We start from the raw sequence: 27,618 nt of genomic DNA on the forward strand, positions 1-27,618 counted from the left end.
GTTAATTAACTGTTCATTTGTTAGAGGCTGCCATGGAATATACACTGACCCAATCTGCTGTGAAAATATTTAAGAGGTTCCTGGTGACTGCAGTTTTATTGTTTGTTTTAATATACAGCTTTAACAAAACAACATTTCTTTTACAATATGCAGTTTATTTAAACTATGTTATGAGAATGCCCAGTTACTCACATCTGTAAAAAACTGAATCCATCAAAAAATCTATATTAATAAATTCCATGTTAAGCAAGAGTTATTAAATATTATTAGGAGGCAATGTACACTTCGCAAGTATTCTATAAACAGAGGTTATACCACTCTGGCTTGGAACATGAGAACTATAAAAGTTTGAAAAAAATCATCTGTATATGTCACTTTTGCAGTTTTGATACTGCATTCAGAAGTAAACCAAGTCACATTAATTACTGCATGTTCTAGGAGTATTCCATTTTAAAATAACTCTTAAAAATAAATTACAATGTCTAAAAAGTAAACAGGTGACCAGCCATATAACAAGATCAACTAAAATAAATAATTTACAATAGAAACTGTTGCTAGCACTGAATCATACAAAAACAATTATTGCATTTAGCTCTGCACAGAAAAAATACCTTTTCTCATAGCAACGTGAACCACTATAGATGCTACATCTATACTATCATTCTCTTTCAGCTGAAAAGTGTAAACCACTAATTTTGTGCTAGAGCTGCAAAAATATTATAATTTATTCATTTTAAAAAATATTTAAAGTAAGTTATCTCCAACTAATACTAATTTCTAGGAACCTTCAAATCTTAAGGATCTTCACCTTAAGATCAGCTGACTGACGTGTAATTTCACATTTATTCTGAATTCAAAACATCAGACAACTCCTCACATATAGTTCTCCTTAAAAAAAGGGAATCAAGGAACGTTAAAAGAGATCAGAGAATTCAAATAAGAACTTCAGTAGCAATAAGCCCCCCTTTTTCCTTCAAATCTCAGGAACTTGCCTGCTGTCAAGGCCCACTGAGGTGACATAGCAAAAGTTACTATCATCTAGATCTATAAATACTATCTGGAAGTAACTCAGTCCTTCCGTACTCTTCTTTTGCGCACTGATTTCAGTGGACTATCTCCATAACCTGTGTCTTCGTTAGCTTCTTTCACCTGGGGGGGAGCCAAAAAAATCAGCATTAAAATTTTAAACCAGTTTTGATTATCACAACTGGCATACTACTTTATCCCCCTTCCCCTCACCCTCATCACTGTATCACTAAATCCAACACTTCAGCGATAGGACATTTTTTTCCTAATACTAATCTATCAATAAATGAAGTAGGTGGAAGACTTTTTCTTTCTATATGCAGAAGGAAGAGACCAGTACATCAAAACTAATGTCAGGAATTTGGTTTTGCCCATTTACTGCCTGGTTTAAAAGCAGACAATGCATTGCTTTCTCACTTCCCTGCATCACCTAATGGTAAGCACCTCATTTAGAAGGAGCAGCTCACAGACTGGCGGAACCTGAGTGAGAATATTGCATACATGATACCTTCCAAGTAGGTCACCAAGTAACTCATGACTGAAATTTGTACACCTGAAAATACCCTGAGAAGAGCAAGACATAACCTCACTGTGACAGCATGTAATGGCGTACACACAGATACTGTTATTATGTTCACAGAGAATCACATGCATCTTAATGGATTCATCAGATACTGTGTTCCCAGGTAAGTTTAAGGGAAAAAAGACCCCAAAATTCTTAAAGGAGGAAGTACTGAATAAGAGGTAATTAATGGAGAATTTCAGTGCTGAAACAATGCAACCTCATGTAAGGTACAGTTTCTTAGAGGACTTCTATATGAAAAGGAGTTAAGGTTACATTAAACAACTCCTCTAATCTGGGAAGGGACTCATTTAGGGAGTGGCAAGCACAGGATGACCAACAGAAATACTGTGGGTGGATCTAAAGCATCTCAGACATACCACTGTTACCAAATGAAAGGATAATGAGCAGTTGACAAGCAAGAAAAGCACATACAAATTCCATTCTACAATGTAATTTTCTGAAAAACATTTTACAGATTATCTGGTGACTGTATTAACCTGTACAAGAGAAATGGAACTGCAGGTGCTGAATTCAAGACCAGTATGGGTCATTTTGATTAAACCCCTATTTTAACAACAACAAAAAAAGTCTTACTGAAAGGCTATTTGTTTAGAATCACATGTTCCATCAGTTAAGTAGCATGATATAAAGAGACTGACATCTGCTGCAGCAGCCAAATTTAAGACTTGATTCATTTAATAACTTGTTAAAAACTATACTCCTGTAAAAATGTTTCATGTTTAGAGACCTGCATGATCACTTCATACTATACCTGTATTTTACAATAAATATCACCTCTTAGCCAAAATTACACAGGAAGAGACATGTTTCACAAACCTATAGAGAGCAGTTGAGGTGTCCTACTCAAACATAACATCCCCCCTCATGATTTGTTTTATGTCTTAACAAAAGAAAAACTCTCGTGGGTAACTGAGCTTAGTTAGAAGAGTGATGTTGGATAAGGACAAAGCAAAAATGGGGAAAAAAAATTCACAACCTTACCTCATCTTCTGAACTAGATTTATTTGACTTATCACCTTCTTCTTGACTTGTATCTGCAATGTCATTTTCTTCTTCTTCACCCTCATCTTCTGCAGAAGAAACTAGTTTTACTTGGTAAACACAACTACATTAAAAATGTACTATTTCCAGAAACTCCAGCAAGGAAGGGAGCCAATCTCAGTCTTAGAATGAACTGCTAGTTTACAATAACCCTTAAAAACATCTCCAATACAGAGAGTAGAATTCTCATTATTCAGTAGAAATTGATCGCTGTTGGGTTTACTAACTAATTTTAACAGCTTTGGCATTCTCTCTTTTCACAATAGCACATACTTTCAGACTTTTAATTGACCAACTAAAATGACAACTTTCAGTTGGTTTCCTTCAGGGGAAAAAAAAAAAAAAAAAAAGCAGTTTTCAGTATTTCACATCTACTGTATTTTCAGGCTTTATGAAGAATTACTAAAATAAGCGACCAATAGAATAATTCAAGGTACAACCCTCCCACAGACAGGATGAAAGACTTATGTTAAAGACTTAATGCGTCTATAATAGCTTTTAAAGGTACATGTATCTGAACCATTCAGATGTGTTCAATATATGAAATATTCAGAACTGACAAAAATCACACATCATTGTCTACAAACACACAAAGACTAGTGGAACCACATTAATTTCCTAAAAATGAAGAATACTGAGAAGAGCCTTACTTTCTGCTTATATTTATCAAAGAACTATTAGCTATGGACTGTTACTCGCTGGAGGTTGTTAAAGACAAAAAGATGACTCGGAGCACAGCAGGTTATGCATATTCAAAGATAACTGGCTGTAATTATTGGCAATGCAATCTACAAAATAGTCCTATTCATAATTTTACAATCAAACAGCAAGCTGGCTTGCTCATCTTACCATCTTCAGCAGTATCTTCATTTCCTTTTTCTTCTAATTCTGTTTCATCATCATCTAACTCCTCTCCCTCTTGGTCTAGTTCTCCTTTTGTAATTGGCTTAGATATATCAGGTTTTTTAAAGTCAATATCTTCATCTGTTTTCTACAACAAATCAAAACTCAATTTACACTTAAACTAAGAATTAAACAAAAGCCACTGTAAGCTAAGCAATATCAATGGCCCATTGAAAGGGCGTACTGTTGCACAGATGATCACAGTTTTTAAATAAATTATTAAGAGTAAAAATCAAATAAAAATATAATAAGTTTCTCTTACCTTTGTTGGCCAGCAGAACAACACCCCTAGACCAACAGGGAGAGCTAAAGTCAAGATGTAAAGAACCCAGAGCCATGGGTGGTCTTCTGCAGCAGTCACCAGTTGACTAAACATACCAGGCTACATTAAAAACAATTATTAATTTTTCATTTACATGCCTCTCAACACTTAAATTTACAAAGCGTACTGTAAATATTTTAAGCTTTATGTTGCCTAAAGAACACCCTTCTTTACTTCTATCTTTTAATGACTAAAACAATATTGGATTTTAAAACTAGTAAAGTAACAGCTTGACAGACCGCAAATGAATAGTAGGTGCTAAGTAAGAAGGAACAAACATGGTACTCCAAATGTACCAGACTGGCCACTACTCAATTTTGCAAAGCAACATCTGGAGTCTTGGCAAGCTCACACTTTACACCATTCCCAGCTACTTTGTTTTTATCCCACACTGTGCTAACTCGGGTGGAAGTTTCCAAAGCATCAAGAACCTCAGAGCAGCAGGCAGCCTCCTGAAAAACAGCGTCGTGCTCCATCTGTACTACCACATTCTCTCTTTTGACAGCTAATTATTCAGGGAGTAAACTGTCCTCCCAGCCCAGTTCTGACTTATATAGTAGAGGGACGCAGGTAGGCCAAGTGCCTGGTCCAGCAAGACCACTGGAAAGGGTACATCAGAAACAAAGGGAGGAAGTTTGAGAGATACAGTGGAGTGAGAGTACTCAAAGGGAATATTTTTTTGCTGTTGTGTGTATAGGCATAGATTCAGGTCCAGACATAAAATCATATATTTCAAAAAAGGGCAAGGATGTGGGAGGTGCCCTTCCTAACTGCATGGGAAGATATGCTGTTGCGACCTGCTCATCCTGTGATGCTCATCCTGCGACAAACAGCAGCTGTCAGGAATTTGACACATTTGCCACTAACCCATCATTTCTTTCCCACAACTGCAGGCCTCTTGTCACTCAATCAAAGAAAATACAAGACTGTTAGAAAAACTGTAGCCACTACAGGCAAACACTAGAGGGGCTCACGATCCCGTATGTCAGAACAAGTCAAGCCTTCGCACGTGAAAGAGCTCTAGAAACAAGTGTGGATACACACATCAAAACAGAAGAACAGTTACAGCTCCATAAACGTGTACTGTTTTCCAAGCTGCATAATATACATCCCAGCAGCTAAAGGCCTAAAATTATTACACAGAAAAAACACATGACTATTCATCCACTTCTCATGGGAGGGAAACATACAAAGAACATACATAATAAGAGTTTTCCACAAGAAATAAACAAAAGAACAAACCCCAAACACAAAACTCCACCAAACCAAAAAAAAAAAAGGTCTTTGAGTGCAAGTAACTCAGCTTCCATTTGCTGACAGGTACTCAATTTCGTGTATCACCATGAACAACAGAACACTTAACCTATAGCGGAGCACATATCCCACTAGTGTTTAAGTAAAATGCTGTACCCTTTTAATTTCAAGAGGGTATTAATCTGGGAATAGTAAAAAGCCAAGCTATGAGAAAAAACAACCCTATCATAGTACAAATATTAACTGCAAACAAATTAATACTGTCAGCATTAACTGACAGAAAATTCTTCCAAAAGCACATCTCTCTCACTACTTTTGGCTATCAAGAACATAAAGTTTATACCTCGTTAGCACCTGCTACTAATTTCTTCAAGCCCCAGCCATCTGCTGCCCAGCGATCTGCTACTTCTTTTTCTGAACATATAATGAAGTTATCAAAGTAGATATCAGACGTCATAGACCAGAGTTCTAAACCAATAGCACTGACAGCAGTCATCTTGAATGGGTGACTATCTTCAAAATAGTCTGGGTTTGGTATTTTCCGAGGGCTCCAGACTCCCTTTAATGGAAAAAGAAAAAAAAAAAAAAAAAGGCAAACAAAAAAAAAGTACTCACATTACTTATACCTCACTAAAAGCCAACAAACTCTGAAACAAATTTTAAAACAACTGGAACCTCCTGACTATTTTAAATACACTATTTAAGAAGACAAGCAATTGATTTAATCTACATAAAACCAGAACTGGAAGTAGCCCATAGAATTTTGGTAGCTGCAGCTCCATTTTCTGTTTAGGAGAGACCTCCTAAAACTAATGGATTTGTTCACAGAGGGTTACAGTAATAACTGACTGTACACAGTATCTCCATTCTTGCTGGTACTGGTGATTCCAAACACACTCTTTTAAAGTTTCCTAGAGTAACTCTAGGAAACAAATTTCCTAATACTGAAGGGGAAATATGCTATTAGCATTACTTCTTCCTCTAGTCTCTCCTCTGACACATAGCTTTGGGGTTTGCTCATCAATATAGCATATACATTTCTGTAAGGGCACTGCTTAATGTTTTGTGGCCACTGATGGGATCTTCTGAGGTAAGCATCTATTCTCTGGTGGCCTAAGACTGCAGGGGAACTACATCCCATGGTCCATATGGTTCCTTCCATTATGTGTATAATATGTTTTGTGCCCCCCTCCCCCCCCCCGTCTCAACTGACAGCTACTGTAACCAGAAGCATTAGGGAAAATTTTATGGAAGGAAAATTCAGCTTTATGATACCTATGCAAATTAGATTCATATTTTGTTTGCAAATGTGCTTAGGTTCTTAAACTCATAGAAATCAGATTCAAGTACTCTCCAGCCATAATACAAAGTAAGTTTACTTAATATCAGACTGATTTCCTTGTAACTGTAGGTAGAAGGGGAATTTAATTATTGATGCTTCCACTAAAATTTAACTAGTAAGTCAATCTGTTTAATGAAAAGTTTAATTTTTTTAAATTAAAAAATGTTGACTTAAACCCCCAACAAAAAAGGTCACTATTTCACTAAATAACATGATCCAGAATACAATTATACAGAACATACTAAGTGATACAAGTGCAAATTTTGCCAAAAGCGACTTTTAGCAGAGAAATTGTTTTAATATGGGCAGCATTTATATTTTCCAATGTACTTAAAGAACACACAAAAAAGCTCAAAATGTTAGTGAGGGTATTCACGTTCTAAAATATAAAACATACTACATATATTTATTACTTTGAATTGCCTGCTCTGTTACTTTCAACACTCTGTTACTTTCAACTACTCCGTACTTTTTAACAAAGACTATTTCTATTACCTGATAGTTTGGATTATCTATCAAAGGTGCTTTCCATTTTCCTTTATAGTTTGGGTTATTCTTCATGGGACGCACCCAGGGGCCACAACCAGGTGCACCCTCACACTTTGGATTGGAGATCTGAGGAGCTTCCCAATCCCCATCCATTTCTTCATCCCTACATAAAAGACAAGAAGGTAGAAACAGCTGATTTGAGATTGGGCTGGTCTGAACACTAGCAGTCAGTCTGAAGCTAATGTCCATACACATCTTCCTTTAACAATCTCAAAATTTTGACCAGTTCACAGAACTTTACCTAACATTAGCAAATTTTTTTTTTTTTTGGAGGACTGCTATACTCTAAAAAATATTCTGGTTTTGTTTATGTATCTTCAAAAACCAAAAGGCAATAAATATGTTCATTTTTCTCTAAAAGCAGCCCTCCAAAAGAAATACACATTCCAACTTACTCCCTCAAAAGACAATGAGATTTGGACTGACTTCTGATCCACAATTCAACCTGCCACAGGCAATAGGCAGGCTTATCTATAAGACCTGTTAAAAACCTGCACTTACTGAACCAAGATCTTACCAGTCCTTTGGTTTTTTTGCATTAGGGTCTGGAACATACTGTGGTTCATCATGAAGCCATCCCTCAGGCTTTACAGCATCAGGATCTTCTATTTTGGGAGGCTCATCTTCATCCCTTCAATTACAGACTTATGTTAGAAAATACAGCAGCTGTATTTTGAATCAGCACCTGAAACACAGCACCTGACTTTGAATGAATGTTTTGTTCAGAGGACTGTAACTGGCATGAAAGGCGTGATTTTCAAAGGCACATGAGAATTAGATACAGTGATCATGAGAATTAGACATCCAATTATCTGTTTATAAATATCTGAGTTATATTTACATTGTTTAAAAGTACTACTTAGCCCAGAAATTGCTGCCATTAACCAGCAAGTGTCAGTTGGATCTTACCATTAGGTTTTTCCCTCCTCCTCCTAAGTTGCCATGTGAACCATAGTTCACACAGAAGGAAGTAGAAATCACTGAATGTAAACTAAGACTATATGGTGAAGAAAAAAACCAATTCTTCCTAATCTCTCAGGTATAGTAATCTTAGCTATTAATTGCAACCATGGAGGGTAGAAATTGAGCAAAAAGCACAATTTTTATTTCCTTAGAAGATGACCAGATTTTTATACCAAACTCAATTATGTTTCCAAATTTTAGTGCTTCTAGTAGTGAAACATATCCCAACTGCTATTAGCAAAAAAAGACAAGTAAAACCAAACAAATCCTTTAGATGAAGGACTTGCAAGTAAAATGTATTGTACAGATAAAAATGTTCTTACCAGTCATCTGGTTTGACAGCATTCGGATCAGGTATTTTTGGTCTCTCATCCCAGTCCTCAGGCTTCTTATCACTAGGATCATCTATTTCTTTGTGAGGGTTTACTGGAGGAACCATATCCTCAAGAAGACTTCCTTTACTGACAACCAGTTGGTCAATTAAAATTTCAAATGTATCATCTGGTTTTAGCACTAAAATGAGTAAATTAATATTAAAGCAGTAATGGAAGCATTCATTTTACAAATCTCTTTAAACAAAACCTATGTAATAAGCACAAACTTAGACAAATTATAGCAAACAGAATCCTCACTAGCCACTCAAGTACTGGATCTGAACACAAAACATTAGAATTGCTACTGTGGGGAAGTATGGCAGAAATCAGGTCTCCCTAAATGAAACTTCTTGCACATCCAAGCACATTGTAAGAGATTTTTCAAAAACCTATTACTTGACCAAAATTCTGTTTCATTTTAAATTACGGTTTCACACCAGAAACACAGGAAGCATGGAAACGCAGGAGTTGCATCAGTAACACAGCTAAAGGATCAAAATATTTCTCTCAGATTCAAATCTGACAGCCATTTCCCTAAAGTGCAGATTATGAATACAGAAAATTCTTTCCAAATGTTTTGGTATTTTACAAGTGTAACTGAGAAGCCAGGGTCATAGAACTGTGCTGTGACAAACTCAGTAAGAGACACACTCAGTAACAGACAGAGAGTCAGTGACACTCTATCCACATCCATTTCTAATAATCAGTGAGCACATTTGCATGTTCAAGCATCCATTCAACGAACTATTAAACTAAATACTATTCCACTTTTATGGCAGTTTTATAAAGATGGATGATGAAAACCAGAGTAAGAGTCTCATAATGACTGTCTGATAATAGCTAATTAAGCTCCTGCAGCCTAGAAGTTTTCAACAGTATTAAAATACCCATAAATGAAAAAGTTAAACCCCTGTATCACTTCAGATACAATGCAAAGAACTGATTTTTAAAATTCTGTTATCAGTCACATAAAGCATTAGAATCACACAGCTCTATGAAGTCTATTTGAAAAATTGTAACAGAATAAATGCAATCTGGAGTTTAAGTATCTTTAGGCATAATTTCTAATGAACAGCCCAAATACAGGAACACATGCACTCCTTTACCCCAAGAATAGTTTTGTTTCACTTATTCCCATTATCTAAAAGTGAAGGCTTATGGTGGCACACTACAGTAATCTATTAAAAAAAAAAAGTTACTTTTCCCATGGCACAGCAGTTGAACATGCCTTCTATTATTATTCCATGGAAGTTCAAAAGTACAACCAATTTTGCTGAAAAAAGAACTAAGAAATTAAACTTTCACCTCTGCTATACTGTTTGTTGGCACAGAAGGAAACGTCACATGAATTAAAACTAGCTCGTATTGATTCATCTTCAGAGAATATGGTAGCATCTGCTCATACACACTCCTGCAGATACAGGTGTGAGAACTCTTAACAAGTGAAGGAGAGTGGCATGTGACATGCTGCAGATGTAACTGAATTCCTGTGAACTCTGATGCCTTCCTGGAATATTGGACAGCTGTGTGTCTTTCAGTATCTTTAACAAAAGTATTTTTATTATACATACTGCAAATATTAATTCTTCACATTAAAGGCTGACCAGGACCGGTATTCTTTCCTGTAGCTGAATATTAAACAGTAGCATTCAGAAGTCACTCATATGTCCTGCAGTTAAGCCCAGTCATTACGTCATTTAAACCCAGTCATTAAACCATTTAAGCCCAAATCACTAAGCAACCACCCCTCAGAATTAACAAACTATTACAAGCAAAAAAATCAGGCTCAAATACAAAGCTTCAGGGGACTGAAACACAGTTTTAATCTCTCCATTCCAACTTAAACTTGTAAGAATTAAGCAAATACCAAGAGTATACAGATGCGTCTTCTTGTCCAAATAGAATTTCTTTAGGTCTACGTCAGGACGTTTTGCATGTTTTTCATCATATTCTCCAGTTTTAGGATTCTTATGTCTGAAGATAAAGTGTAGTTTGTAATCTTCTCCACATTTATCTGGTCCAAACATAATAGTATAAGGTGTTCTGTCAAAAAAATATTCCTGTAGAAGCAAGAAAGCTGAGCATGTGTTATACTGTATATTTTATGCAGTTATACTGTACATTTTATGAAGTAATTTTGGGTACTTCATTCCTTCATTCCCTTGATGTTATGGCATAAGGCATAGTTGCCTTTTCCTAAAAGGTAACTGAAAACTGGTAAACAGAATTGACCTGTCCTCTCGCGTTGCTGGGTGCTGTCTGTTCTCAGGGAATGGAGTAACTAGAGATCACTTAAGCCTCTGAAAGGAGGATTATTTAGACCTTACCCTTCCATTAAGTAGAGATACCTGTCACAAATCAACACACCCAGGTATCTATATTTTTCTACAAATGATAAACTAAAAGATGGAAGGGAACTTGTTATTGTTCTTCATAACAATTTTATTTTTCAACAAACCCCAGAAATATTATTATTCGGTATTTTATTACTCTTTTTGCTGTACATTAAATAACAGCAACAGTAATATACAACCCTGAAAATGTCAGATACAGTGATTCTCCTTCAGAGTATGCTGCATTAAACTGGGATTTTTTTTCAACTACCTGTATGACTTTTGTACTTGAAATGCACAGTAACATGGTGCCTTATATCCTTAAGCAATTGCCTGAAGAAGACCACTTAATTTCTGGAAGTTTTCTTCTTGAAAGATACATTATGACATAAATGTATTAATTAAAATAAGTCCATATTCTTAAGTTTTCTGAATGCAAAGTAAAACTTTCACTTTATGCACTACAGAAGTGCACGTATTTTAAGTTTGGCCCCTTTTACAACACTCAACAGTCTAAGGAAAATGTCAATGATAAGAATTAACAATTAACTATCTAATAGCAGTATGCCTATATACAGCATTGAGACATGTCCAATTTCAAAGTTTAAAAAACAAAAACCAAAACCACAAAGAAAATCAAACAAAAAATGAGAAAGAACAGTGGTTCTTTTAAGTTACCTCACCACAAAGCCAGTGAAATTCCAAACCAGTACATCATGAATTGTGAGCAGGCCATAAACAGGCAAATTTTGCATTTGCCATCTTCTGGTTTACCTTGTAGTAAGACAATGTAAAACTCACAACTTCAGTTTTACCATCGTTTACGTATCTTTCCATTATGAAAGATGTCATGCTTCTACTTATTTTCCTACAGTCTCTACTTTTAATACTATTAAATCTGTTAGTACTCAAGTTATTTGAACATAAAAAAAAAAAACCCACACTGGCATACAAATTTTAGGGAAGACCACAAGGAAGCTGCATTAGAGGTTGTATTAATACATCCTGGAAATGCTTACAAGCAGCTTCTTACATACGTTGTCATCTCCTAGACTCTTGCAAATATAGGTATTATCCCCCACTGTTAAGTGGCTCTTCCTGACTGCTGATTTGCAGTCAAGTCCTATGCTGTCAACACAAAACTTACGTTGCAGAAGCTCCTAGGTCATAATCCACTGCCAGTTCTCAATGTTAAAAAAGTTGCTAAAATACTCTCCATCACAGGCTAGACAGCTTGTATCTACACCTCAGTGCAGTGGCAAAAATACTGAAATGGAAACAATCAGTGCCAGAACTGAGACTTGGCTAGAAAAGGCACTATTTTAAACATTGGCATGGTAATGAAGAGTTTTGCAGAAAAGTTTGGAAAGGGCAGGCAAGTCCATGTCAATGTGTTAAGGGATAAAAATAATCTACAGAATGGTCCAGCATACTAAGGCACTTACTAATTTTTCACACATGATCATTCAGGCTTTTTCCTGGGAACAGAGATTCCCCATCCCTTTCAGTTTCTAAATCCAAGCCATGACCCCTTTCTAAGATGCTATGTTGTGTGCCATGCAGAAAAAAGGTGTTTCACAAATTGCAAGTTGAGATTCTACAGCTTCTATTACTGCAGAAAGTCAGATTAAACAGACAAAGGGGCCTTTGTCCTGGATATAAGACATCACTTGTGCAGAACTAAGAGTACATTAATCACAGCAAACTCTTTATTCTAGCCTTCTGAAATTCACATTTTGAAGTTTCTTGTGAGAATATAGATCTTACGAACTTAAAGTAAGTTTTAGATTAAAGTTTCATTAAAATAAATGTAAACTATAACAAGAATAATATCAAATATTCCACCAGTAAAAAATGCACAATTCCAAATATTTTGTGTGTATATAATAAATTATATGTATATTATTACCTTGGCCAATCTTCTGTTTAAACATTTGGGAAGCTTTTAAGAACTTAGGATGCATTAAGAATTAATTTCTTATTGACATTTCACAAACACAATTACGCATTTCTCAAATGAACAACTGACAGCAAATGTTAAGTATGAGGACATACCAGATTCAAGTCACTGCTGCTGGAAAGAAGTTTAATATATGCACCACCACAGTCAATGCCTTCTTGAAAATTCACTTCATATCTGGGCAAGTTAAGAAAAACAACAAAACATTTGAAGTATCAGAAAAATATAAATTAATAACTAATTGCAATTCTAATTATGAATACATTAAGACTGTATTAGTCACTATAGTCAAAACACTTCTATGTGACCAAAAGGTCTTAATTGCCATGTGAGCTAATACAGCAGCAATGTTCATCAAAAAATGCCACAGTAGCAACTGCTATAGTAGGTATCGCCAGTAAGGAAAGTTTCAAGGCAGTATCAATCAACATGCAAACATCAAAGTGAAGTAAAAATGGGCAAGAGTTCTAACAAAGCTTGTGCCACCTCTGAAACTGACCAGATGACACACAGAATTTACCCAGAGGAGTTATCTGGACATATCTGTAAATACAAGAAAGGAGTTATCTGGACATATCTGTAAATACAAGAAAGCAAGTCTGAATATCAGAAAAAAGCACCTCATATTGCCATAGTGCTCACGATCACTAATACTGCTATAACATGTTCAAGATTCTAGTTGCTTTTATGGAGCTACACAAGTGTTCTGTAAACGGAAAACCTCAAACTCCATATGATTTAGATCCTAGAATAAGACTGAAAATTAGTTAGCTTTTTCAGAAATCTTGTAAATATTAAATTTTTTCCAAAAACATTTCAAGAGTTTAATTGTATCTTATTCGATTACTAAATCGTCCATACTTACAGTTCTGACAGCTCTGGATAGGATAAGGTAAAGCTATGTGTAAGTCAGTATTTTTCTACAGACATTCACATTATCTTCTTGATGCAAAGATTTTAATAATATTAAATCTTAAACAAATATAAGATCTGAGGGATTACTTACTGAACAATCAAAGGTTTATCATCAAAAATAAATTCCTTTGTTAGCATCGCTGATATTGCATGATGCTTTGCGACTGATTTTAACACTAATCCTCTGTCTCCAGGCACTGTGTTTTCTTTCAGCTCTTCTACTTCCCATTTTCCTAACACACACACACACAAACACAGAGACTTTGAAAGAAATGTAGGCTGAAGTAAAGAAATTACAGCCCCACTGAAAGCAAATAAAGACCAATTGCTAAAGTAGGGAAAAAATCTTGACATCTAATGTCAAAGAAGTTAAACAATAATAATCCAATCCAATATTGGTAATCCTGCTGTGGCTACAAAACCTTACTCAAGTCCAACTTACATTTCCCAAATTAACTGCTGTACCGCACTCAAACTGTGTCCCCTCCCCCAGTTAAAAAAAAAATATGGTACACAAATTTGTTGCTCCCATTTTTCTATCAAATCAATAACAGAATGTTGTAACCAGCACTTTTCAATAATTAGAAACTACTAGAATTCCAGCTCCACAGTTAAAGGATAAAAATAAAAACTGTGTCATGCCACAGATCCATCTAACACACTGTTCTGGCTCAAACAGCAAGGAGGAGAGAAAGCTTAGGGAAAAACAGAGCAAGTAGTTTTAACTACAATAAGTGATAAGCTTTTTCTTTCTTCTTTATCCCAAGTAGCTCTTTCTACAGCAGTAAAACTCCTAGTATCATAACTGTTACAGCCAAGAAAATTATCAAAATCTCAGTTTTACGTGTAAAACAGAATTTTTCAGCTCAAAGGAAAAAAAAAAAGCCATGGACTCCAAAGTAGGAAAGAACCACATCCTTATCACAATCCACCGTAAACCAATGAAATGAAATAGAAAAATGTACACATTTAACATTAAATGTGTTTACACCACAAAATTTCATTAAATTTATTGCACAAACCTATAGCGTGTGTGAACTTCCACTGGATTTCTGTTTAATTGCAAGTATTTCTGTTAAGTGCTAAACCTAAAACCATCTCTTCTATACCGATTTACACACCAAAACCCTACAAGTTATGTTTGCTTACCACTTTCTACTAACATTGACTTCATTTGACAAAAGAGCAGTGTCAAATACTTTTCTACTGCAGCAGAAACTTTTCCTGTTCTCCCTACTTTATAGAATCACAGAATGGTTTGCATTGGAAGGGACCTTAAAGATCAACTAGCTCCAACCCCTCCGCCACAGGCAGGGACATCTTCCTTGAATGGTTAGGGACACTTTCTCTTGAATGAAATAAATTCATATGGCAAAATTATTGCCATGGATCACACATCTGTTAGTTTAAAATCATATTAAAGCAGGTATTTCTAGCCTAGGAATTCGTAAGTGCAAACCCCAATGATAAAATCCATCAAAACAACTTTTTCATTATTACTTTACAGATTTTAGACTACTGTAAGAAAAAACTGTACAATAACTACTGGAGAACCCTATATCCAAGCACAGGCATTCTGAAAAAGTATTTTAAAGAAAAACATCATTCAGTTTAACACGTTTGTTTCAGAGGCTAGACCTGGAGGCTGGGCTGGAATAAAATTAATTTTCTTCAAGTTTAAACCATGACAGAGTCCAACCCATGAATCAGTAGGACAGACACAGCAACACAGAACATGCTGCTTTAGAAATGTGTTTAACAACCAAAATTGAAATGGTACATCTTTCTGACATGATTTCAGAGAAGGTAGTTCGCAAGAAGCGCTACTCACAATCAATACTGAGTATTCAGATGCCAGAGGGTATTTTACTATCATTCATTGCAATACATTGTTGGGATGACAAAAATAGAAAATTCATACTAAGTGACCCAATGAGCAAAATTTCACATCTGTTTCAGGGTAACAGTAATTATACAAACTTTTTTCAAAGTTTTCAAAGAAAAGTTCAGCGTAAGAGGTAGTTGCTTCTCAAAGAGCAACAGAACATCAGAAACTATACAGTGGAAATGAACATTAAAACCATTTACCATCATATTTAGAAATGTTTTCATCTGTGTCTTCTTTCTTGGTTTTAGACAACACCCACCTAAAACAAAAAGCATAGTAGTCATTGAATTACTTATGCAAACCTGTATTATTTAACAAGCACAGGAAAACCAGCTTTTGCTTCTAGGCTGTGAATATGAGAAAATGATTTTGCTAGTCAGCATCATGGAACTTTGTGTAGTTCAAAAAACACAAAAGGAAAAATTTAAATAGATTAGTCTAAAACAGCATTTCAAAATACTTCCTAAAATTATAACTGATTATATAATTATAGCACTAAAGTAATTAAATTATTCTGAATAAACTTCAGTTTTATATACAAGGTGAGTTTGGCAAAATGTAAGAATTTTACATAAGCATATAATGTCAAAAATACATGGTAAATAGCAAGGTTCAAGTGTAACATCTTCAATATGATAAGGAAAAAAAATAATCACCAGAAGAAACTTTAACGCTACCTGACAGTAACAGTACCCTTGCATAGCAAGGGACAAAAAGCAGAGGTAAAAGTGTCCAAACGACAAATGCAATCATGCATTGAACACATTCTAAGCGTATTGCTCCCAGGGCACCACAACAGGGCAAACCAACTCCTGATCTCCTTGAGACTATGAACAAGGCGAACTCAGCTTATCAAATTGAGGTCACCAAAAAATTTGAACATTTCACACATAAGACAAAGTGTTCATTTGGAAAAGGGAAAAAAAAAAAAAAAAGTAGAAAGAAAGAAAGGGCAATCCACCCTCATCTGGCCATACAACGGTTCTATCCCGAGCCATGTACAGGAATATCTTAAGCCAACAGTGTCACTGAACTCTTCATTGTATCAACTACAATACTACATTTTTGTTATTAACTCTACAAAGAACTATCTTCATTCATTCTGAACCATTCTCTGCACAGAGTATTTCAGTGATGAATAACTTTCCTGCTCAAATTTCAGTCAGATTTGCTTTTCCAGAGATGCTAGAAAAGCTTCACAATATAAATGGCAAACTAGATCCTTGGTCTACGAGGGGAAAGACCAACAAGGAAATAAAACATCTCTACAAGTCACACAGAAGATTTTCAAGATTCATTCTCAAAAAAAGCTATTCTATTCTGGTGATTTACCTAGTCAACTTATACACTGTTTCCCAAATTTTAGGAAAGAAAGGCAACACACTGCTTACTTTCTCATACAGCTTAGTTCCATAGTTGTTATCCTTATGTAAATTATGTACAGCTAGACCAAAAAAAACTCCCAAGCATTGTAAGCAAAAGCTTTGAATAGTAAATATATCAGGAAGACAAACTCATCTTTTAACAGATCTCATGAAACTAGAAATTGGAGTGAACGACATTTTTCAAGTACCTCAGTCAGTTTTTGCATTTGTTAACCAATGTTTGCACAAAACCCAGCAACATATCTGAAATGTTAACTATCAGGCTTAACATTATGCTGTATTTGTAGCAAGCACTGCCAGCCTTCCCAATTGTAGCCCCTGTACAAATTAATTCTTATAGAGATACTAGCAGAAAAATGAACACAAAGTAAGTCCTCCCACTATACGTTAAAATGTTCAAAGTTTAAAATTTTAAGGCATAAACTTACCCAGCCAATACTCCATCAAAGGTTTCTGTAAAATACACTTCCCCAGTTGGCTTTGGAGTCCGGTACACAACCTAAAACACACATACAGGAGCATACTCTAACATAAATTACAATTGTTAAGTTGAAATACACTATCATACCTCTAGAAGTAGTTCCACTAAAACCAGACCACTAGATTTTGTTCATTAGAAGTATCTAACAGCAAAAAAAACCCTTTCCCCACCCCTCTCATTTTCACAGTTTGGGTGCATCCCTGCAACAGTGAGAAATTTCCCACCTGTGAATTTTAAAAATTGCTTCCTAAAAACCTCATAACTAAAATACTGCTACACATCTTACGTGTAACAAAACCCCAGGAAATTTGCCAAATTTACCAAGCTTGCACCAATTCTCTGCTTCCTCCCTCTTTCTAGAAATGTTTTCCATTCTTCTGGTTTCCTGTCTACTTGGCACATTATAGTTGAGCTACACAGTAAAAAGTTGGAAAAATGATTTATGAATATTGCCCACATCTACTGCAAAATAGAGCAAAATAAGCCGGGTTTTCTAGGAACAAAGACAGTGCCAAAATGTAGCTGATGAAATCAAGAACAGGTCTAAAGTCAAAAAAACAGTAAGACTAAGAAAAAGGCTTTGTATCTAGACTGAAGCACAGACTAGCAGAACCTTCTTCATGACCATGCATCATAGGCAGATGTGATTTTACACTCTGGCATAGCAGGATCATCTGTTAAGCTTGTCCTACGTGTCATGTACAGCAACTGAAAAGGACTGGCGGGTTTGACATCTACTCAGTTGTTAATTGCGTGTTAACTTGCTCTTTTTTAAAATACATTTGTCCACCAATTTCTCTAGTAGTTATAATTCTGTATCTTATAAATAAACAAGCTTTAACTAAAGACTTCTGTCATCTTACCTCTAAGGAAGATTTATCTCCATCAACATCAGCTTCTTGAGACTGCTCGTCAAAATCCTCTCCTTCAACACTGGAATCCAGAGTTTCTTTGTTTTCAGTTTCTGCAGTAACTGAGCTAATTACCAGGACACCCAAGCACAGCCAGTCCCACTGGAGGTACATCCTGGTTATCTGAAAGTTTTAATTTTTTAAATTAAAATTTTTTAATTTCAATTTAAAGTTTTAAATTTCATTGCAAAGATATTATCAATACCATTGGAATTTTACCCCAGATTTTATCTGTAGGAGAAAAAACATACAAGAAATACAGATCATAGAATCACAGAATCAACGCAGTTGGAAAAGACCTTTAAGATCACCAAAGGTATTCTCACTATAGTATTTTGGTAAAGCACTGTACCTTAATTTGAAAAATTTCTTACTAGTCAGCCCTGACTCAGATTCTATTCCCCCTCCTGTTGTCCTTACAGTAGTTTGTAGCCTGTTCCCTTACCTTGCCAGGCCACAAATCTAGCAAGAATGTGACTGCAGTATATATACGTTTTTAAGAATTAAGATTGCTTTTATTTTTTTAATTTTTATTCCTTAACAATCTAAACAAGTAATCAAAGTGAATCAGTCTCTACAGTGTAGCAAAACGTAACATCCCTTTCATTAGGGAAAATGAAACTGATAGTTTGGATCTCCTGTGCCCATCCCTTGACCTTACTTTTGTTTCATGGCAAAAGGATTTCAGAAGGATTTGGGTTATTTTCCTCCTTTCTCCAAAACTTCTTCCGCTGTATCGCCCCGCATAATAATGTCATCAATGTATTGCAAGTGTTCTGGAGCTTGCCCCTGTTTCAGTGCAGTCTGGAGCAGTCCATGGCAAATGGTAGGGCTGTGTTTCCACCCCTGGTGCAGTCGGTTCCAAGTGTACTGGACACCCCTCCAAGTAAAAGCCAACTGTGGCCTACACTCTGCTGCCAAAGGAATTGAGAAAAATGTATTAGCAATATCAGTCGTGGCATACAACTTGGCTGCCTTTGACTCTAGTTCATACTGAAGTTTTAACATGTCCGGTACGGCAGCACTCAATGGTGGTGTGACCTCATTCAGGCCACGATAGCCTACTGTTGGTCTCCACTCTCCACTAGACTTTCACACTGGCCATATGGGGCTGTTAAAGGTGAGCAGGTCCTGGTGATCACTCCCTGACTCCCCATTCTGCAGATCAGCCTATGCATGGGAATCAGGGAGTCTCGGTTGGCGCGATATTGCCGCTGGTGCGTTGTTGTGGTCGCGATTGGCACTTGTTCTTCAACCTTCAGCAACCCCACAACAGAAGGATCCTCTGAGAGACCAGGCAAGGTGGAAAGCTGCTCAATTTCCTCAGTCTCTGAGGCGGCTATACCAAAAGCCCATCTGTATCCTTTTCTTTGAAGTACCCTCTCCTGAGTCTACACCAAGGATGCATGGAGCCTTTGGACCAGTCACAACGGGGTGCTCTTGCCACTCCTTCTCAGTTAGGCTGACTACAGCCTTCAGTCAACTCTTGGGATCCTTCCGTCACTCCAGAAATACAAATGGGTTCCACTGCTTAATAGCTTGATTGCATCACGGTACACTGTGCAACAGTATCTACTAGAACCTTATACTTCTGTGGGACTCATGTGCCAGGCCATCTGATCCACAGGTCCAGTAAACTTGACTGTCCCTTACTTCCACCTGGCTGGAGGTAGGGCCCCCCTGATAGTGATCATAAGATTCTGCACTTACTTCTTGTACAAAGGTATTAGAATTCCTTTTCATAGGAGTCTGAGTAAAATCCAGCTCTTCCAAAACATCTGGGAAACTGCACACCAGAGACTGGAGCAGCAACTTTCCTGGGAGGAAATTTTCCTCCATTCACCAACATTTTTCCTTGCAACTTTCCTCCAGAACTGATGTAGTTTTCCATCCCACTTTCTCATGTCTTCTCTATGATCCCACATGTAAAACCATAAGGTGCCTCATAGTGAGCATCTGTCTTCCCTCTCGAGCAACAGGGCACCTTCTGTTAATAGCCAAGATGCGGGTCTGCACACGTGGGGAGCTGGATATATCATCTCTCAATTGCTGGAACTCCTGGGACAGTTCTTCCACAGCTGAAATGATGGAAGGGGCAAGATTGTCTTCAAACTCCCAGAGCTGACAACTCACTTCATGCACTGTTGGTGCTGCTGCTTCCCTCCAACTCACTGTTGCCAAAATTATACTCTGTAAATTTCTGCTACATTGGTCGTGTACACTCAACTTCATCTGTATCTATGGCTGGCTCTTTAGCATCCAAGTTATGATAAATCTTCTCTAGAATAGCTAATTCCCTCAGGAACTGAAGGCCTCTATTGTGGTCCACTTTCCTGGCTAGTGCATATACATACATACATATATATATACACATACATATGTGTGTATATATATATAAACAAACCGTCTTCCTTTAGTGATACCTTTCCTTCACAGCTGACAAGAGCTGAGGACTCCCTTCTCTTTCACCATCACTTTGTCAGGTTCTCCTTCCCTTGCAAGCGATCCCAGCTGCTTGGATTCCTGTTCTGCCTTTTCCTCTGTTTCCGGTAATGGTTCCTCTAGTTCAGATAATGGCCCTTCTTCATCTTCCCTCACTGAATGAGTTGGCTTTTGTTTCCATTTCTTCTTGCATATAGGGGCAAATGATACCAACACAGGTTGGTTCTCTGGTTCAGTTATATCACCCATTGCCGGGGTCTATCTGGTGGTCATGCTTGTTGTTGGGGTTTGAACAGTTGCAGTACTGATCACAGGAATTAAAACAGCTGCAGTGCTTTTCACTGAAGTTTGAATAGCCACCATACTGGCCACTGGGGTTTGAGTGGCTGCAGTGCTTGTTATGGAGATTAAAATAACTGTGGTGCCTGTTGCTGGAGTTTGAGTAGCCATAGCACTTGTTGTGGAGACTGAAGTGGCTCCAACGCTTTTCAAGAGGGTTTGAGTAGTCATAGTGCTTACCACTGGGATTTGTGTAGCTATAGTGCATGTCACAGTGGTTGAAGTAGCCAAAATCCTTGTCACAGGAGTCTCTTTTTCTCCTTTGAACTGCAGTGCTTCTTTTGTGGGTTGAAGTAGCCACATGCAGCTGTTTAACCCTAAGCAAGATCCAAACCATATATGACAACATACTGATTCCTAGCAATAGGGCTAGGCTGGTTTCAGAATTCCAAGAATGATAAGAATTTTCAAAATTCTCAAATGTTGCTGTGAATAGCCTAGTGAGAGATTTGTAGGGGAATTTCTCCTCCACGGGTTGGTTCTCCCAGGAGAAAAAGCAAGAGGTATGATTATTAATAGGCCCTGTTACATGGCTCCCACAGTATAGAGGTGACGGCAATACTTAGAACATATACCAGATCAGTTTCATGACCAGCAACTCTATTGTATCACAAGCCACTACTATAAAGTACAACAAAATCAGAACCTTAGCCCAGGCCCTGAAACACTGAAACAGGGAATGCATACTGCAAGCAAGATATATATATATATAAATAACATAACACTGAGACCAAACACAACTCTGGAAGCAAATGAAATCAACACTGTGACCCGCAGGCTATTAAACCAAGACAATGAAAGTTTATAACAAATTTGACACTGGTCAGATCTGTCATTAGCTCAATCCTTCGTGCCCCATGTTAGGCACCAAAAAGGACTGTCATGGTTTAGAACCAGCCAGTAACTCAGAACCATGTAGCCGCTCACTCATACTCCCTCTTTCTCTCCCTCCCTGGGCAGGATGTGGAGGAGAATCAAAAGAATGTAAACCCCACAGGTTGAGATAAGAACAGTTTAAAAAATAAAGTAAAATATACTGATAATAGAAAGAATACCAACAATAATAATAATAATGACAATAGGAAACAATAAGAGAAGAAATGAAAGCTCAGAAAACACAAGTGATGCACAATACAATTGTTCACCACTTGCTCCTCACCGGCAGATAACAAGAGACTGAAAAGTCTTTGATCAGAGTAAGCACTACAGAGCAACAACTGAAAACATTGGTGTGTTACCAGCACTGTTTTCAGACTGAAGCCAAAACGCAGGACTGCACCAGAAACTAAGAAGAAAAATAACTCTGCCCTTACCAAAACCAGGACACCACTGCACTGGTATTTCCCCTTGGCTTTTACTAATTTCTAGCCACAGTAAGTTTAAAAAGAAAGACAAATACTAGCACAAGAAATTTTCAAACCCTGCATTACTTTTAGCCACTACTAATCATACTAAATATTCTGCTGCTGAGGTGCTTTCTGGGCCTTAGAAAGCAGCCACCCTCTTGGTTATGTCATCGCTCTTTAGTGACTGAAGTGTCTACCACTTCAACCCTAAATATCCTGCAATTCAAGATACCACCTTATACTGGAAGGTGAGAGTCTCTTACTGACTTTGTCAGATTTGCTAAGCAATTCAAACATTTTACTTTGCTGTGTGTTTGGCTTGAGTATGGCAAGTCTATGGTTCCTGCTTTTTCTCAGTTTTTATCACAGAAATCCATCTCAAAAGTTACCTGCATTTTTTACTAGTTTTTTTTGTATTTTACTTTATATATAAAACCTATGGATACTGTTAATTCATAGATTTCTTTGGCCAATTCAATAACTTAAAATAATCTTGAACTTAAAATAATCTTGCCCTGAAGATGTAATGTCATTCAATTTATCATACATGAACATCCCATCTTAAGGTGTGCTTTTGAGCAACTTTGAGGGTATCACGCTTTACCACCCCCTTTCTCTTGTTCTTAATCATCATATTAGGTCAAACAGTTGACAAATTTCATATCAGTACCTTCTGGGACTCTTTAGCTCTTAGCTAAAGTGGCATATATAAGTCAGGTATCAGACTTGCTTTTTTAACATAAAACTTGCCTACCCCTTAGTTTAGCTAGTTTGTCATGCAGATAGTCTCTTCCTTTTCTCCTAAAGCAAATGAAGAGATACATCTTTTTTTGTCAATACTTTAGAGGTGTATTGTGTGTAAGATTCAAAACGCCTTTTACAGTAATTCTGCTGTAATTAACCCTATTCACTTGTTCCATACATAGACTAGCAAGAAACCAGACTAATACCATTCCATACAGCTCCCCTTCCTAAACTCCTGATGCTTTCAGTTCATTCATAACCAAGTCTTATCACTACTCCCCGATCCTAGCCTAGGACATTCCTAATTTCACTCAGTCTTCAATTATATCCCTTTCTTTTGCTTCAAGAAGACACACAAGTGGCACACTTTTAACATAATCCTAGAAACACTGACATACATTATCAAGAACAAGTACAGTTATCACTCACTTGCCAGGCAAAGATAGTTTTAAAGAAGACCATTACATCTTTTACTTTTGTGAACTCTGCCAGGGCTACAGTCTTCAAATGTAAAATGAATCCTTCAATTAAGCCAAAGAGTTTCTGGTCTCAAAACACAATGTCACACTTCACACTTATTTGTCTCTATAACCTACTGAACTTTCCTAATTAACACATGAAGGCCTATAAAAAAAACTTAATTTTTTTTCTCAAGGTGATCATAAAAACAAGCCAAAAGGATCCCCAGTGTTAAAAGTTCCTCAGCAAAACAAATCAAGTTATCTGAGTCTATGGCCCTCACACAAACACAAAACATGTTTACCAGCAGTCTGGGCCTCAGCACCAAAGGTCCATGTCTTCTAAAACATCTTTCAGGGACCTGCAGCAAACAGGCAATTGCAAAACCACCTGGGCACTAGTTTCAATTGGGAATGCAATATAGCTATAGAACGACCCGTAAGAGAACTGTCTAGCTATTCTTCAGTGTGAAAAATTGTAATCACATAAGTTGAGTCACAGAAATCTATCCAATAATAATTACACCTCCAAAATGGAATTCCCTGTCATTCCTTTTGGGATGGGCAGCATATATTCAGCTTCCTCTACACATACAGACAATCCTATCAATATATATAATTTTAGGCCTGCAATTTTAAACTTAATCTTTGCATAGCTTGGTCACTTTTTACCGTGAGAGCATGGGTAGCTACAGCACATCTACACTGAGCCAGCAGTACTGCTGTAAAGCAGACTCTTGGGACAGCCACACTGCTGCAACATCACATAATATTGCAACTAAAGTAAGGAGCCACTGTGTTTTGTGGCTCCTTAGTATTCAGGAAGGACAAGAGGCATAAACTGAAAGAATATTCTCACTGGATATTAGACCTTCCCCCCCCCCAAGTGAAGGCAGGCAAGCAGTGGTACAGGCACACACAGTCTCAGTTCTTGGGGTTTTCTTAAGACCGACCAGATAAAGCCCTGAACAGCCTGAACCAGCCTCAAGGCTGACCATGCTTTGAACAGCAGGTCAGAGCAGATACCTTCTGGGGTCCAGTTCCACCTGAACAATTTAATTTCTACTGATGGGTGCATAGTGCAAGTATGGCAACCTTCAGACTTCTGCACCATAGTCTTTGCATAGTCTACACACGCCGTGAAATTAACAGCATTGATATTCCATTTCATACAGAACTAAATAGTGGTCAGGATCTTTTAGAGTATTGCTAACTTTTCCATGTACTTTGAGGAAGGCCATGCCTTCTTCAGGAAACTCTAAGTTTTGCATTCTCAAGCAGAAAAGTTGTAATAAGACTGCCATTAACAGCCTTTCATCATTCAGAGGTCCAAAACTTCTGCATCCAGCACCAACACATGGGCTTTTCCTAGGGCTCAGTATCAGTTCCATCCAGGGCCGACGGAAAGTATTTCTTTCCCCAACCCATTCTTCCACCCATAGCCATGTGCTGACTTATCCCTCTTGCACACAACTGCACTGACATGAGCTAACCAAGACAAGATACAGGTGAAGCCAGTCCATGAAAAGCACCCTGGAGTTAGAATCACAGAAAGGTCTGGGTTGAAGGGGACCTTAAAGCTCATCTGGGTCCAAACCCCCCTGCCATGGGCAGGGACACCCTCCACCAGAGTAGGTTGCTCCAAGACCATCCAACCTGGCCTCGAACACTGCCATGGTTCTTAAATCTTTATTATTCCTTTGTCTTGCATGAGAATTTAACTTTGCCAAAGCATTAATAACATTACACTGAAATGAACACAGTTACCAAGCCGCAGTGCTCAACTCGCATGAGTGCCTCGTCAAGCTATTTTGTTACTACAGTTAGCTTGAGCAAAGCCTCCAGGAAGATGTTATTTTTCAATTAATCAAACCAACCAACCACCCCCCTTGAGTCAAGTGGCCACTCGGCGTTCAGGCAGCACGCAAGACGAGCCCCATTCCCACGTTTTACACAGAGGCGACTTGCTGGAAGCCCAGGAAAGGAGGTCACAGGCTGCAGGCAGGGGCCGCGCTCCCCTTACGAAGCGGTTCTCCTTATGTGCGGGGCCCGGCCCCGAACCCCCGCTCCAGGCCCCCACCGGGCGGGAATCCGCCACAGCTCAGGCTGGCGCTCCAGTCCTCGCGCCGCGGGCAGCCTAACGGCCAGCAACGGCCGGCGCGCCAGGAACGCCTCCTGCCCCCCCTCCTTGCCACACACAGCGCCCCGGCAGAGACCGCCCTCGCACCTGCCGGGCGGCGGAGGGAGGGAGGGAGGGAGGGAGGCAGGCAGGACATCCTGCACCCAAGACCCGCCCGCCACCCACAACGCGGGCCTGGGCTGCTAGTTCTTCCCCCCTCTCCCCCGGTCTTCCAATACCCGCCCAACACCGAAGCCAGTCCCCCGCCGCGGCAGGGCAGGCCAGGACACCCCTCCCCTGCCCTGCCCTGCCCTGCCCTGCCCTGCCCTGCCCTGCCCACAGCGACGGCGGATTACCAGCAATAAACCACGCTCCACGCCCCGCCAGCCGAGCGCCACCGCTTTTCCCAAGGCATCACCGGCCGCGCATGCGCGCCAGCGCTCCCTGAGCTCCCGGAGGTGCGGGCTCCCGGCAGCAGGTGCTGCCGCTCGCTCAGCCCCGCCCAAGCCAATCAGAGGGCGGCAGGCGCGGAGTCCCCCAATCTGCGCGCGAACCGCGACCGCGGGGCGGGCGTGGGCGGGGACGGCGGGCCAATCGAGGAGGGACCTCCCTGCTGCGTGCGCCAATCCGGGCTCCGCCCGCGGCTGCCAGCCTCACCGCACGTGGTGCCAGAGCCAATCGCGCGGCAGCGTCTTCCCAGGCTGCGTCTGGGCCTCGCCGGGGCGACGCCGTTAGGCGCAGGGGTACGGCCCGGGGTCTCGGCGTTCTTCCCGAGGCCAAGGCCCTGCGTCCCCTCGACAAGGAGTTACTAGGAGAGACTGCAGATACAGGTACGTTGAGTTTGATACAGGTACATTGAGTGCATCTGTGCGTGCTCCACCCTGCAGTTGTTCAGATAGACACTGCCGTCGTGGCTGGACTTTGCCCTGATGCAGAGGGTTGACCAATGTACAGGGGGGTTGTACAAGGCAGTTAGAGGAATTTGCTTGCTTAAACAAAAGTATTGTCTGTTGTAAATGCCTGCTAAGCAGAACAAAGACACCATTTGTCAAACTCCACGACTGTCAACCATCAAGGAGCTCCAGACGTTCCTGGGAATGACTGGATGATACAGACTTCGGATGCATGATTATGGTGTTCTGGTAAGACCCCATATGAACTGTTAAAAGAAACCCCTCTCTCTTTGGAATGGACTGATTCAGCAGAGGAGGGCCTTAGAAATTTAAAAGCAGAGCTAATGAGAGCTGCAGCTCTGACTTCTGGATGTGACTAAATCCTTTTGGCTATATTCCTATGAAGAACAGGGAATAGCTTTGGTGGTCCTTACTCAGAAACTAGGACCCTGTAAGAGAACAGTAGTGTATTTTTCAAAAAAGCTGAATGAAGTGAGCAAAGGATGGCCTGGATGCCTAAGAGCTGTGGCAGCAGTTGTGATGAATGTTGAAGAGGCCCGCTTATTTACCTTGGGACAAAAATCACTGTACTAGTGTCCTGTGTTGTATCAGCATTCCTGGAACAGAAAGAAGCCCACTAGTTATCTCCTTAATGTTTTTTTTCAATCCAGCAACTATTAGACCAGATTTGAAAGACTGATTCTAAATATGCATTTGGTGTGGTCCATGCACAGGTGCCATCTGGAAAGAACGAGGACCTTTGAACACACAGGAGAAACAGAATAAACATGCTACAACTACTGAAAACTGTTCAGCTACCTGAGGAAGTAGCTATTATGTATTGTCAAGGATATCAACAAGGTGAAATTTGGCTGATTTTAACAATCTAAACTCATTCCCTTAATCCCTGACGGCAAACTAACAATTGAGAAATCTAAACCTAGAAAATCAAAGGAGGATAGAAAATTTATGGAAGATCTCAGAGGAGAGGAGGAAAACAAAGAAGATTGGGTTCAGATACCTGATGGGCGAATTATAATCCCC

General features: G+C 38.7%; 1 protein-coding gene across 1 annotated transcript; it reads right to left on the reverse strand.

Moving 5' to 3' along the window:
* Positions 1–77: 77 nt before the first annotated feature.
* CLGN (calmegin) lies at positions 78–26,162 on the reverse strand. The gene is made up of 15 exons (XM_062637224.1): positions 26,038–26,162; positions 18,186–18,356; positions 17,270–17,340; positions 15,657–15,715; positions 13,660–13,801; positions 12,749–12,830; positions 10,228–10,420; positions 8,310–8,499; positions 7,541–7,654; positions 6,970–7,126; positions 5,476–5,691; positions 3,819–3,938; positions 3,503–3,644; positions 2,594–2,682; positions 78–1,149 (listed from the first exon to the last, which is right to left on the reverse strand). The coding sequence occupies exons 2-15, from the start codon at positions 18,345–18,347 to the stop codon at positions 1,069–1,071; spliced, it is 1,818 nt and encodes a 605-aa protein (XP_062493208.1). The 5' UTR covers positions 18,348–18,356; positions 26,038–26,162; the 3' UTR covers positions 78–1,068.
* Between the last annotated feature and the right edge of the window lie 1,456 nt (positions 26,163–27,618).

The sequence above is a fragment of the Pezoporus occidentalis genome, unplaced genomic scaffold (genome assembly GCF_034315485.1).
Source record: "Pezoporus occidentalis ecotype Australia unplaced genomic scaffold, CSIRO_AGI_Poc_V1 ctg51, whole genome shotgun sequence".
Classification (NCBI taxonomy): Eukaryota; Metazoa; Chordata; class Aves; order Psittaciformes; family Psittacidae; genus Pezoporus; species Pezoporus occidentalis.

Coding starts and splice junctions, on each gene's coding strand:
- CLGN (XM_062637224.1), bottom strand. CDS start 18,347: ATGTACCTCCAGTGGGACTGGCTGTGCTTGGGTGTCCTGGTAATTAGC. Junction 13,802..15,656: donor AAACATTTCTAAATATGATG/GTAAATGGTTTT, acceptor TGTGTGTGTTAG/GAAAATGGGAAGTAGAAGAG. Junction 10,421..12,748: donor GCAGCAGTGACTTGAATCTG/GTATGTCCTCAT, acceptor TTGCTTCTACAG/GAATATTTTTTTGACAGAAC.